Source organism: Agelaius phoeniceus, chromosome 8 (assembly GCF_051311805.1).
Source record: "Agelaius phoeniceus isolate bAgePho1 chromosome 8, bAgePho1.hap1, whole genome shotgun sequence".
NCBI lineage: Eukaryota > Metazoa > Chordata > Aves > Passeriformes > Icteridae > Agelaius > Agelaius phoeniceus.
In genome coordinates, this window is record NC_135272.1 from 36,607,080 (window position 1) to 36,621,646 (window position 14,567).

The following is a 14,567-nucleotide window of genomic DNA, read 5'->3' on the forward strand; positions in this document are numbered from 1 at the left end:
TGCTTCTTTTAATAAGGAGCGAAATTGGCTGATGCTGCTTTGAGGAAATGGGTTGTGAATTACAGAAAGTCAATAAATAAATTAAAGCCAATCAGTGGGTTTGCTCATGGGAGAAGTGTTTACACCACCCAAAAGATAGTTCCAGCCTGGTTACTTGAGAAGAGCTTGCAAAAGGGAAACAAAAATATTTTTCTTTATACCTCATGAAGCAGAGATAGTGGGTTTGCATTTCTTTTAAAATAATATTGCTGAGAAGAAAAACCATTGTGTAAAACCCTCAGCTGGGCCTGGCTGGGAGTTTTCAGTCTCTAGTTCACTGATTCTAAATTATTGCTGCCTTTTACAAAAAGATGAGCACAAGCAAAATTAAAGGTCCATCTTTCCTAGCAGGGCTCAGTCCTTGCTTGAAATAATTTTTGGGTGTTGTTTTTTTAATTGCAAGCTCCTGTTAAATACGTGGTATTGCTTTACATCTGTCAACTCCTCCAACGCTGAAGTGTGAAAGGGTCAAAAATGTGATTTAGTCCATTACTTGTGGAGTTAACGGTAATTTATATCAACTGCTCTCCAATTAGAGCCAGCAGATAATGGATATGTGCATTATAGCACAACCAGGTCTTGAGATATTTGAATTAATGAACATCATTAAGAGGTGCCAGACCAGGTTGGATGAGCCTGGGGCAACCCGGTCTAGTGGAAAGTGGCAAGGGTGGAACGAGATGGGCTTTAACTCTTCCAAGGTTCTCCCTCCTGCTGTGTCTGTAGGAATTTTATTTCCTGCTGCCTTGTTATCCTTCCTGCTCCTCCTCAGCATCGGTGGTTTTACACCAAGGAGGAGATTCTGATCTGACATGGGAGCACAGCTGACCCCCCCGGCTGTGCCCTCCTGGCAGGAGCTGTGCAGAGCCACAAGGGCCCCTGAGCCTCCTTTGCTCCAGGCTCAGCCCCTGCCCAGCCCCCTCAGGGATTCTGCAGCCCCTGCCCAGCTCCCTCAGGGATTCTGCAGCCCCTGCCCAGCTCCCTCAGGGATTCTCCAGCCCTTTCCCAGCTCCCTCAGCATCTTCTGGGGCTCCAGACCCTTCCCTGCGCCTTCCCGGTTATCCCGTGTGAGGGTCCCGGTGTTTCCAACCCTTCCCTGCTCCTTCTCCGCTATTCCGTGTGAGGGTCCAGTGCTCCAAACCCTTCCCTGCTCCTTCCCGGCCGTCCCGTGTGAGGGTGCCGGTGCTCCAAACCCTTTCCGGTTATCCCGTGTGAGGGTCCCGGTGTTTCAAAGCCTTCCCAGCTCCTTCCCGGCTATCCCGTGTGAGGGTCCCGGTGTTTCAAACCCTTCCCAGCTCCTTCCCCGCTATCCCGTGTGAGGGTCCCGGTGTTTCAAACCCTTCCCAGCTCCTTCCCCGCTATCCCGTGTGAGGGTGCCGGTGTTTCAAACCCTTCCCAGCTCCTTCCTCGCTATCCCGTGTGAGGGGCCGGGGCGGGCGGGGCGCTGGGCCGGGGCGGGGCGGCGGAAGGGTCGGGGCTGAGGGGAACCGGGGGAAGCTGAGGAGAACCGAGGGAAGCTGAGGAGAACCGGGCTGGGGACGGAGGGATTGGGTCTGAAGGGAGCCGGGGGAGGCTGAGGGGAGCCGGACTGAGGGGCCGGAGCTAAGGGGAGCCGAGGGAGGCTGAGGGGAGCCGGGCTGAGGGGAGCCGGGCTGAGGGAAGCGCCCGTCCGGGGCTCGCCGTCGGAGCAGCGCGGTGCCAGCGTCGCTTCAGCCGCCAGTCGGTACCCCGAGAGCAAGGAGAAACAGGTTGGTGAATTTACTTTTTATCCTCTTCTTTATCCGCCTTTTTCCCCCCTCTAATTTCCTGAGCCATCCCCCTGAACACAGCCCGCTGCCGGTTCCACATCCTGCTCGCAGATCCAGGCGGTTTCAGCCCTTTCCCTCCTTCTATTCCCCGAGATTCAGTGTCGGAAACAAAACAAAAATAAATCCGGGTGAATGTGAGCTGTGAGTCCCCGATGCTGCGGGAGCTGTGATAGAAGAGAACTTCGGAAAGTTAATGAGTGGTACAGCATTTCTAAATGTAATTTATAATGAACACACTGAGAGCCCTTCACTTCCAAGCGTGCCTATAAGGGAATATAACCTTTAAGTGCCAAGGAGTCCCAGGAGCTCTGCTCGTAAGGAAGGACAGATCCACAGCATGAATGAGGAGCGGTTTCACTACAAACAAGAGAAATTCCACGGTCTGGAGGAACTCTGAGGAGTTCGGGACTTTTTGCTGTCGAGTCTTGGGGGAGAGGCTCCACCAGCAGGTTTAGAGTTGGATTTGTAGCTTCTGCCCAGCTTGGGCTGCCTTTATTAAAGCTTTAATATTAGCAAAATTATTCAGTGTGGGTCCTACTCATTTCTGTTTTGTGTGCACCACTTTCTCAGAACTCTTTTTTAAGAATGGTTTTTAATGTACTCAATGGCAAATGGAATTCCATGCTCAGACTGACAGGACTGGAAAGCCCTTGGCACCTTAAAGAACAGGTGAGAAGATGCTGTGCATAGACATTATTGCTAAAACATTTTTATGCTTTCTGGAGATTTTTAATATTTAAAACCAGCTTGCAAAAATCAGGGATGGTTTGTATGGCTTTCCATGCCCAGTGCAGGTGTTTGTGGGTCCTGCTCATTTCAGGTTGTGCTGAACCTGTTTCCCATGCTGATAAGCCAGGGAATTCTAGGATTTCTCTCCTGTCCTGTAAATAAAAATGATCTTATTTCATTGCTCTCTTCCTTGCCTGTCCTATCTGTTGTGTTTTGTTTTTAATCCCAACTCTTGGTGCTGAGCTGTTCTGTGGTTGATATGGAGAGGAATATAGCATTTACATAAGAAATCAGAAAATTTCTTGTACCCAGCAGCAGCAAACTCAGTGGTTCTGGAATAATTCAAGATATATTTGTTCAAAAGGATCCAAATTCCTTCCTTTTGTATGGACACTTCCCCAGCCTCAAATAAACCAATTTGTCCTGGCTGTGTTCATTTATTCTCTCCAGGACAGAGCTTACAAGTTGTAATAATTCTCTTTATTTAGCTTCCTGTTCCCTGTAAATGTTCCTGTAAAACTTGTACTCTTTCTTACAGTGGGATAAGGAATTCTGGCAAGTTCACTGCTCTCACTGGAAACGATTTTGGGGAATCCTGTCTGCTCCAGCAGTGCATTTATCCTGCCCTGGGATTTATCTCTTTTTACCCCAAGTTTACCCAAGGAAGGCTGAACTTTGAACAGAGAAGGGGCTGGTGCTGTGGCCATGAAGCTTTCAGGGCTTTTTGATCATGTTCAGCCCTGGCTTTGGTCAGGAATGTTGTTGGAAAAGCACCTCTGTAAAGCCAGCCTGGGTGGATGTGACAGGAGATCCCAGGCTGGCCTGAAAAGTGCTTTTGCCTTCTCCTCCAAGTATTCAATTATAGGTGATGACATCAGAATATTTTTTAATCTCTGATTGCTCTGTCTGGCCATGTTTATGTCAGAATCCCAAAATCATTAAGGCTGGAAAAGCCCTCCAAGACCATCAAGTCCAACCTTGTCCCCAGCCCCGAGTGCCACTTCCAGGAGTTCCTTGGACACTTCCAGGGATGGGGACTCCAAACCTCCCTGGGCAGCCCCTTCCAATCCTGACCACCCTTTCCACGAAGAAATTATCCCTTAATTTTTCCCCCCTTCCATCAGGAAATTAAAAAACCTTTATCTTCACTAAACTACATAGAAATTATAATTTTCCTTCCGTATGGGGTTCTGGGGCTCTGTGTTTATTTTCTTCTCAGTGTAAATGGGTATTTCATGGGGGAAACTTAACACCCAGGGCCTATGGATAACTTTGTACATTTTGGAAATGGATGTCCAGTTTTCTTGGAAGTGATCTCTGCCAGTTTCCTGCTGGGAAGTGGTTGAAGGATGGACAGGGATTTTTGTTGCATCTGGGAAAGAGGAACACGGGCTTATTAATCATTATTAATAAGAAACGTGTTTCTTATTAAATCATTTAATAGTGTGAATAATGTACATTTATGTCAAACTCTTTTAAAAGGTACTTTTTATAATGTATATTTATGTCAAATAAACTCTTTTAAAAGGTACTTTTTATAATGTATATTTATGTCAAATAAACTCTTTTAAAAGGTACTTTTTGCTTCTGAAATGAGGGAAAGTCTAACTAATTTCAGTTCTTTGGAAATAATTCCTGTCTGTATCTTTGTGAAATGGCCTGATAGCTCCATAATTCCTCTGGCCCTCATGGCTCTCTAGCAGAAATAAACTGATGGAGAAGGAACAGGTGAGGTGGGCACCTACCAGCTGTGCTGAGAGCCAAACTGTGCCCTGAAACTGGAAAAGTCTGAGATTCCCTCTTTAACAGCTGAAAATGGAGCTGAAAAAGCACAGTGGATGGGGAGGAAGGTGCATGGGGGTGGCTGATCCTGCAGAGCCCAGTGCTGGAGAAATTCAGCTCCACTGGAGTTGTGGGAGAGCGGGCAGGAGCCAGGGGCTGGGAATTGTGGCACCCCTGGGCAGCTGGCTGTGCTTCAGGTAGATGTGGAATGTAGGAATAAATCTATTTTCCAGGACATGCAGCCCCAAAGTGCATTACATAACCTTGGCACTGCCTCTTTTGGCTCCAGGGATGTTCTCAAGGAAACTGTCCTGAGAAATATTCCAGGAATGGAACCTTTTGGAGGGATTCCCTGACTCGAATTTCTCACCCTGCCATTTGCTGCCTGACTTGAGCTGTGGGTTTTACTCAGCACTCAGCTCCTGACTACGAGAGCAGCCAAACTCTCCTCTGTGGAGCTTTAACTATAAAAATAAATTTTGATTTTAGCAGAATTTATGTAACTGTTGGATGAAAATACAAAAGAACAAAGTATCTGAAGTGAAGGAACAATAATGAAATGTTGCTGTGAGGTTTAGTGAAGTCTTCACTGTTGGAATGAGTGAGTGCTTCTGTGTCTGCTCCACTTGAAAAATTCTGATTTTTTTCTCCCTTTCTGGCCTGTTCTTCCTTTCCTGGTGTAGACAGAAGTGTCTCTCCCATCCCAGAGGGTTGGACTGAGATGATTTTTAAGTTCCTTTCCAAACCATTGTGGTTTTCCATGATTCTGCTTACAAAGGTGTGAGCACCAAATGAACTGAAATGCACTGAAGTTAAATAACAGACTGATAATTATAAGTCCTTCATTAATTTTCTGTGTGTTTTTCAGGTCAGCTCTACAAAACAAGATGTGTTGGCAAATCATCCCAACCATGTTTGTGCTGATGGGTGAGTCACTAAAAATATCCCAAAACCCTGATGGGGGCAACTTTTCAGATCAGGGAACATTGTTAACAAATACATGTTGAGTCAGGACACATCCACATAAATGCCCTGGACAGAGCTGATGAGATAACAGCTTGTGGGGAGTTTGTTTTGTTGCCCAGAAGTGCAAGGAGAGCTCCTCTGCCCCTGGGGGATGCTGCCATCCCTGCTCCAGGGGCACCCCAGGGCTGCCAAAGGGTGCTCAGCCCACTCCAAATGCTGCACTAATAAACTGGGAAATGCCTCTGACAATATTGGCATCTGCTCTGCAAGGACAGCTGGTATTTGCCTTCCTCTTTAATTTTTTGTATTAAAATAAGGACTATTTAAAGGGTTTCTGCTGGAGAAAGCAGACCCTGTAATCCAGTGGAGTTACTTGGAAAATTTGTGTCATCTTTGCAAAATATGAATCAAAAAGATGAATAAATCATTAGATTTAGGTACCTTTTATATACATAAACACCTTTTTATCTTGTTCTCTATGTACTATTATCCACTCAGTATCAAATATTGCATTGCTGAAATTCTTTAAGCACTTTTTGTGATCTGAACATACTGAGGAGCTTTAACTGGAAAACTTGGATGCTCCAGGGAGATTTCCTGGCAATTTCAGGGCAGTTTGTCACCATCTGATGGCCCTGCTGCTCTGGGGACAGCACTGCAAGCCAGGCCTTCCTCTGGGTCATTTTAACCTCATTTTTTCTGGTTCTGGAGAAAGGGGCTGAGCACATTTTTGACTTTATGAGATTTAATTAATCCCTAGAGATGATCTGTGATACACGAGGGGGAAGTTCCTTAGAAAAAGAGATGAGCTGGGGACAGTGCTGCTTCTCTGTCCTGCTCTGTGTCACTTTTTTGTCCTTTTTGAATCATGGATTATGGCCTGAGAGTTTGTTTGCTGCACTCCTCCTGCTGGAGGCTAATGAAGCTGGGATTTACAGGGGCACAAACTCTGTTCAGTGGGGGAGCAGGGAGGAGCAGAGCCCTGCAGGAGCCTGGCAGCACAAACTCTGTATGGAGGGAAAGCAAAACCCTCTGCAGAATAACACTCTGCATCTTCTGCCTTTAACAGCTTTTTTACAGCTCTCATTTCATATTTTGGTATTATTTAACTCGTGCTCTGTGCTGGAGAATTATGAACTTCTATTAATCAAACAGTGCCAGAGATATTCTGGCATTTCTTATCTTGGCTGTGGCAAGGCATAGAGCATCAATTAATTTCTATTTAATGAACTGCTTAAAATTTCTGCCCTTCCTGACCAGAATGCAAAGTGCACCCATGCCCTGCTGTAAGCAGAGCTTTAATCTTTAAATTCAGAGTGTTTTACAGTGTTTTCCCTGCCCATCCTTCTCTCAGCCATTGTGAGCACAATTCAAGCTATGACATCAACAAATGTGCTCTGAGTGGTTTTATTTTAAGTCTTATGGAAAAAAAAATTATCATTTTCCTGCCTCTCACTTCCCAGATAATGCCCTGGGGTTGTGCAGTTGCACCCACAGTAATATTGTCCTTTTTTATTTCACAGTTCCAGTGGGACTATGTTTCATATTTACAACAGGATTATATTTGTATTGAAATGGAGCTGTTGTAAAAGAGCTGGAGGGGATCTGTTCCAGCACTGCATGGGGAGATGAGACTCACACCCAGTTCAGGATTCACTGCAGTTTTGGTTAATAAAAGCCAATTTATCCCAAAGAGATGCTTTGCCTGCAATCTTGGCCTTGCCTTTTTTCAAGAGATTGAGAAAGCAGAAGTTTAGGTGCAGTGAGGGCAGGGTAAAATCTGGAATCTGTCACCTGTGACACCATTCAGAGAGGATGATTTTAGTGGTTTTGTCTTTACCTAGAAGGGATATTTTTATTCATTTTGTCTTTACCTCAGGGAACGACCCCCAGAAACAACCTGATTTTTACCTATTTCTGTTTCACATCCACCACTCCCTTTTACTTGTTCAAAAATATGAACTTTTCCTTTTATTTCCAATGCTTTCCCCTTTATATTTGCAGACTTCCTTCAGATGGCAGCTGCCTATTGCATGGTCCATCCAGTTCCTGCCAGGAATTTCACCCTGCCCTGTGTGCTGCTGAACGAGACCTTTTTGAGCCCTTTCTCAGCTGGGACCTGGTCTGGTTTGAGGAGAGAACTTGGAGCACCCAAAATCAAGCATTTAATGAACGAAGAAAATTTTCTGTGTTGCCTTTGGAGTGCCAGCAGCATTGATTGTTCTTTGTACAGAGCAAGCATGCAGGCAAGGAAGTTTATTCCTTCAGAAATAAATCTCTCTGCTCCTCAGAAAATAGGTGGGTTTAGCACTCAAGGGCATAAGGAGTTAATTATTCTAAAAATATTTAGGGTTTTTTGTTATTTGGGAGGAGAGGGGTGGGTTGGATTAATGGGGATTCACTTTTACCTTGGGCAGGCAACACAGTGTGATAAAATCCTTACTCAGGGTGGCAAAATCCTTACTCAGGGTGGTAAAATCCTTCTCACTGTGGTAAAATCCTTCCTCAGAGAGGTGAAATCCTCCCTCAGGGGGATAAAACTCTTTCTCAGGGGGCTAAAATCCTTCCTCAGGATGTAGTGGAAGATGGAGGAATTGTACAGCACAGTTTCAAAAGGGAAGAAAAAAGTTGGCTGTTTTTCCAGGGGAATTGTGAATAAAATATGGAGCACTGCATAAGAGGACATAAACCCAGATCTTCAAAGGAGTTTAGACACTGTGAGGAATATTTTAAATATTTTTGGTGGATGTGGGCTTTAAACTCCATCAGCAGGCAGGGGAGATGGAGAGCAAATGGCATCATTTCTTCATGAATTATGAGGCTTTAAATAATAAATGTGCAGTAAATGTCTGTACATGGATTAGGATTTTTTTCCCAAGGATTTTTTTCTCCTCCTGTCTCTGAGGAACACGGAGCTGGCATCCTGCTGCCAGGAATCTCCTTGACCTCACTGGGTAGAATTTCATTCCACAGATCCCCAGCTGGGGCTGTGCCACTTCCCAGGACACAGCAACCACCATCAGCTTCATTTTCCTTCACCCTGCAGCCTTGTCCCTAAATCTAGGTAAAAAATATTCCTTCTTTAATCATGACACTGCAGAACCACGTGGACTGTGGGCCTTGGAAGTGTTTAAGGTGCCCAACTCAGATTATTCATTAATATTTTCCCATCTGTGGGGCAGCCTCGCTTTCAGGAATATCCGTTCCTTGTCCTCTCTTTGTGAGTGACTTCCATCCAAGTCTTTTATTTTGTTTTAATGCAGTTCAGAAATGTGTGATCCCTTTCTTTTGTCCAGACTGGAGCTGGAACATGGAATGCTGGATTAGAGGCAGGCTGGACCTGTTGGTTTGTAACCTGCAGCTTTTGAAGCTGGACCTGAGAGCTGACCTGAAGGTGAATCTTTTATACTCTAGGTAAGTACAGGATTTACTGTTAAATCCCTCTGGAAAACTGAAGGCATCTCCTAAAACATCAACATTCCAGCTTCCAGCATGGTGGGAGCTTTAGCTCAGCAGATTTTACTTTGTCCTGTCTAAAAGTAATCCTGGATAAGATGGAAAGTTTGTGATTATTTGAATGAAAAACGGTTGGAATGGAGAATCCCCTTTCCCTCTCCTTCCCATGTTTCTTAAAATCTGTTAATGAAATCAGCATTGACTTCTTAAAATATCTTTGTTGTTAGAATTTCTTAATTTCAGTGTCTTGGTTCTGCATTTTTTTTTTAACCATATCATTATCTCTCCTGAGGTAACTGTGGTACTTTACATGTGATCCAATGGCAAATGCTGCTGTCATCTCATTGGCACTGTGGTGAATATTCCCAGGAATGCTGAGAGATGGAATCCTCCTGCCTGTGGGATGGGCAGGTCTGGTACACATTGGTTGCAAAAAGATCTGTTTGATACCATGAAACCACCCTGGTTTTTTCTGAATTACTGATAGCTTTGAAGAGACACACAGAGACTTCATTTCCTGATGAAATGGGATAAACTGAAATAGTTGAATTAGCTGAATTTATAGAGGGGGACTTCCTGAAGAGCCAGATCTCATTTGGCACAAATCATCGCTGTAGTCAGAGCAGAACCCAAATGTATTATTTAGGAATAAATATGGTTGTTCAGCTGACACAATATTTTAATCCCCTTTTGCTGAGGTGGGTTCCCATTTCCAGTGCTCCTCATGACTGTGACTCCTGAAATTCCATTCCATGGGTGTTTGTGGGGGAAGCAGCTCTGCCTTTGCTCTGCTCCATCCAGGCTCAGCTGCACAGGAGAAGCCTTGCAATGATCCCAGTGCAGAAATCTCCACATTGAATTGTTTTGGGATGCCACCAGCCTGGAGCCCCAGCTGGGCTGAGGAGGTTCCTTGTGTTAGGAAGGGAATTCAGTGAGCTCCATGCAATTTAGGAGAGCAGGCCCTGTGGACTCAGCAGGATCTCTGTTTGATTCCTCTTTGCTGCAAAGATGAGAAGCAAAGCAAAGCCTTGGAGAACTCATTTCCCTCCCCACATTCCATATGAATATTTTCCTTTTAGGGTCCCTGTGTTCTGGGGGAGCAGCAAGCACAAGCATTTCAACCTTTGGGAAGGTGACAGCTTTCCCTGTTGGCTCTCTGATACCTTAGCATTTTATTCCTGAGCCAAAATACCTTGAAAACATTCCCAGTTTTAAAAATATGCATTCCTGGCATGTGTTTCTCCCTGGGAGTCTGGAGATCCAGCCAGGATTCTCACATGCAGGGCAATGCACAAAAATAATGATACAGGAGAATCTACAACAGAAAAGCTTTGGTCTCTCACAGCTTTTTCTTTTTTTTCTTTTTTTTTTCTTTTTTTTTTCTTTTTTTCCCAGCATTAGAGAAGTCTCCTCTTATTTACCACATCCACAGTTTTCCTGCTTGGAAATAGCAGGAATGGGAATGTTCTGTTGTCCTTGTGAGAGGCTCAAGTGAGGGAGAGGATGGGGCATTGAAAAGGTTATTCCAAAAGAACAGAAAAGAAGAGAAAAGGTTATTCCAAAGCTTCATTAGACTAATGGGTTAATTGTCTACCAAGCATCTTTCCAGCTGTCTGATGCCAGGAATGCTGTAAAGCCCAGGGTTAATTCCATGAGCTGGAATCTTCAGCCTCAGGGATCCCCTTGGTTTAATTTTGAGCACTGATTATCATTTGCCCTTTGAGCTCATGAGGCTGCATTCATATTTGGACTTATTTGAAGTACCTGGGAGGCTCTCCTCCAGCTCTGGGCCTAAATTCCCATGTTTTTTAAGGATAAATCATTCAATCAGTTGTGCATTGAGCCTCTCCAGCCAGAGAAAATCAACCTCTCATTAGAGACTGATGAGCTCAGCAGCCCTCAGATCTGCTGCAGTTTAATGGGGCAGCTTCTTCAAATAAGGATTTTTCTAGAGCTACCATTGTTCAAAAACATTGGGAAAAATTTATGGAGAAAGTCCTGGAAGCCCCAGACAGCTTTGCTCCATCCTTTCCCAGTCAAGACAGTGCTTGGAAAAGGATATGGGAATATTGTGAGAGCAGACTTACAATGGTGACCCTATTTCACAACCACCTGGTTGGGATGGACCTTTCCTGAAAATTCAGGTAATTTGCCCTAAAAGGAGTTTTACTTTTTCTTTGCAATTGCAAGAACTGGATTGAAATTCAGCCAGGACATTTTGCAGCATCTCATTGAAAGTCTCCAAGTTCCCCACGAGGCCACAGGTGAATTTAGCAGGAGAAGCATCACCTTCTGAAGGGGGTTGAATATAAATATAAAACATTTAGACCTTCCTGCATGTTTCTTTTCCAAGGTGTTGGCAAAAAGAACTCTCTGTGACAGGATTTGGGTGGAGGAGCCCAAATCTCCTCAGCTTGTGAGGGTTAATAAGTCAGGAGAGGAGGTCTTTAGCATTTTTCTCCCTTTACACTGCTTTCTTTTGGGTGCAAACAAGTCCATTTGGAAGGTTAAAAATTGAAATAATTATTAGGAATGATGAAGGGCTGGTGTGGTGATAACCACTTTCCAGATAGATCAGATCAAAGACGTGGTTTGAAGGAAAAAAAAATGTTTTCATGGATTGATTGTGGCTTTTGGAGACCAATAAAATCTGTGAGCAACAGGAGAAGGCAGAGAAGCTTCAAAGCAAAGTCTGCAAAGTTTTTGAAAGGAAATTCAGGAGAAAACAGCGGAGCCACATCTAGAAAAACCAAATTATTCCAAGTAATTTCAGAGCTCTGTGTCTGCCAGATACCATCAGCGTAATTCCTGTGTCCTGGAGTCTGCGAGTCCTGGTGAGAATTCTTGCAGGAATGTCAGGATGGACTGTCTGGAGCATTAATAAATGTAAAGCACACCCTGACATGGACCTGCTTGGGGCTCTTCCTGCAGAGCATGGGAGCTGGGAGGGCAGGGCTGCCCAAATTCCATGGTTTGCCAGCCTCAGAGGATCCCAGGATGCAGAAAGATCAGTGAGGGATGGGGGGAGTGGGGCTGGGATGATGCAGGAGTGGCTCCCTGCAGTCCCAGCCTGAGCTCTTCCCATCCTCCATAATTCTTCTCAGTTTTTTGATCTTTTCCTCCCTAAGCAGGGCAGGATATGGAAATGGAATTGGTGAATCATGGCCAGTTCCCTGTGCTCTGCTCTCAGATAAATGGAGCAGATAACAAATGGACTAAACCCAAAAAATAAAGCAGCAGATCTCGTCCTTCCCTGTCCTCCAATGCAGAGATCTCTGCCCTGCCTGAATCCAAGTGTTCCAGTGACTCATGCCAGCTATAAAACCATTGGAAAAATGTACTGAAAGGCTCTTATTCCATGAATTTCCATTTCTTTCTCTGAATTAGTAAAACAAAACCCTTACTGGACAAAAATAATTCCAAAATCACTTCAGAACAATTCCAAACAGGAGCTTTTTATTTTTTTTTTTGGGTAAGGATGAAACGTGAAAAGCAGGAAAGAATCCAAGGTGATTGAGCTGTCAGGGTTTGTCTTGGCTTTGCTGCTGGGAGAAATTTGGCCACAAATGATTTGCACTATTAAATTCCCAACCTTGGGGAGGCTTTAGTCCCTGGATACCTGCAGAATTCCATACATGTGGGTTTCTGGAAGAGGCTGAAGAGTAAAGATGAGAATGGAGAATGCTTTGGGAGCTGCTGGTTCTGAAGATTCAGATGGGATATTGGGAAGGAATTGTTCCCTGGGAGGGTGGGGAGGCCCTGGAATGGATTGCCCAGAGAAGCTGTGGCTGCCCCTGCATCCCTGGAAATGTCCAAGGATGGGGCTTGGAGCAGCTTGGAAAAGGTCCCTGTCCATGGCAGGGGCTGGGATGGGATTTAAGGTCCCTCCCAGCCCAAACCATTCCATGATTATAATATTCCCTGTAATGCTCAATTGTAGCAGGAGCTGGAGGGAACATGAAATTGTTTTGACATTATTTCAGTGCCCCGAGAATGGGAATTAGAAATTCATCTCTTTTGGGATGGCAAGGAACTGCCATGGCAAGGTAAAACAACATGTGTGCCTAAAGAAAATCTAGGAATTCTTGAATGGAACTGTGTTCATTACTTGAAAACCATTTAAAAAGGGAGAAGCAGCAAAGTTAGTTTTTTTCATTAATTAATTTAAGTTGTTGATCAATAAACTATATCCAGATGGCCACACTTATTGAGATACAGAAAATGGTTTTGTTTCCTGGTTTGTTTCCCCCCCTGCAGGTCAGAGCTGTCTCTGGGGGCTGCATCCACGAGCTCTCTGCAGGGCACAGTGAGGGTGGCTCCGTGTGACTGCAGGGACCAGGCCAGCTGCCAGTGCCTGGTGGCCACCCCGAGCCTCAACCACACCTACCTGCTGTGGCTGGAGATGGTGGCAGGGGGCACCGCCCTGGGCTCACCCCTGATGGCCCTGCAGCCCTTGGACATTGGTGAGCATGGCTGAGACCCCTGGCCACGGAACACTGAGCCAAGGGGGCAGGCTGGGAATGCAGCTGGGAGAGGGACAGTGATGGATTCTAACTGAGAGCTTAAATGAATCAAGGGTTAGGTTACAAGTGTAGTTAGCAAATTGGGATTGGAGCTTAACAAGGAAATGAATTGATACCAGGTGGGATAACTGAAACAAGGTTGGGAATGACAGGTGATGTATGAGGTATGGAAAGAGTGCAGGAGCCACAAATCCAACTAAGAATGAGAGGAGGCTTGGACTGGGACCAGCAGGACAAGGAGCCCTGCCAGCTTGACATGGGTGAAGAGTTTGCCATGAGGAAGAGGTTTTACTTCCTCTTCAAAGGAAGGAAGTCAGAACTTACTGTTCTGAAATGGGTCTGAACCCATTTCTTTGGGTCAGAACCCATTTCTTTGGGTCTGAACCCATTTCTTTGGGTTCTCACCCATTTCAGAGCCCACTGCCCATGGTGGGCCCTTCTGACCCATCTCAGAGCCCACCAAGCCAATTAAGGAGGACAATTGCACAGCCCTAATGGACATCCAGCTAATTAAAATACAAAGTGAGCAGGTTAATGCTTATGTAACAGGCGTCCTGGAAACCATGCTGGAAACCATCTGAATATGGAAAACCTTTTTGGATAAATAGAGTGGGAGTTTGGGACTTTTTACACATGTCTTTGGGAGGTTACTCCCCAGGTGTCCAGTGCTGTAATAAATGTACCCTCTTTTCAGCACTGTAATAAATGTACCCTCTTTTCATCTTTAATTAGTTGAAGAGTCATCTGTCCATGCTTCACAACAGCAGCAGGATGGCTCTGCTGGGAAAGGGGCACAGACAGGGCAGGAAAAGCTCCCTAATCCCTGTCTGGGCTGCTGTGCAAACCACACTGAGCTCAGCCCAAGCACTCAAAAATTGGTTATTTCTCATTTTTTCCTTTCCAATCAGAACCTCGCTGCACAACACTGGCCCAGTGGTGGAGCTTGTTGCTGAGGGCTTCAATTAAATTTAAAAAGCTGTTCCCAAAGTTGCTTAGCAAGAAATCCCACCCATTTTCCCAAGCAGCTCTCTGATCCTGATGTTTTTTTGTTCACCCATGCAACCCCAAGCTGGAAAACATTCCTGTGTGTTTGATCAAGCTCAAACTCTCCTGACATGATGAATTTGAGATGTGTTGCTATCCAACGTGCCCAGTTATTGCAGATTTGGGCAGATTTCATAAAGGCAGGAGCTGTCAGCTGCAGGGGAAAAAATTAAAGTTTTATGAACATCTTATTAACTTAAAAACTTAGGAACTTTATGAA

The 14,567-nt window shown here is 44.9% G+C and overlaps 1 protein-coding gene across 2 annotated transcripts in view; it reads left to right on the forward strand.

Moving 5' to 3' along the window:
* Positions 1-1,553: 1,553 nt before the first annotated feature.
* Positions 1,554-14,567, forward strand: part of LEPR (leptin receptor) — a 31,246-nt gene continuing 18,232 nt past the window's right edge. Inside the window, exons 1-5 of one of the 2 annotated variants that reach the window (XM_077182637.1) lie at positions 1,554-1,787; positions 5,227-5,285; positions 7,329-7,622; positions 8,621-8,738; positions 13,038-13,243. In XM_077182637.1, the coding sequence (XP_077038752.1) occupies positions 5,246-5,285; positions 7,329-7,622; positions 8,621-8,738; positions 13,038-13,243 (658 nt within the window). In that variant the 5' untranslated portion in view covers positions 1,554-1,787; positions 5,227-5,245. Of the gene's footprint in view, positions 1,788-4,771; positions 4,960-5,226; positions 5,286-7,328; positions 7,623-8,620; positions 8,739-13,037; positions 13,244-14,567 lie in introns of those variants that run through there. The other variant, XM_077182638.1, reaches the window with a different exon arrangement.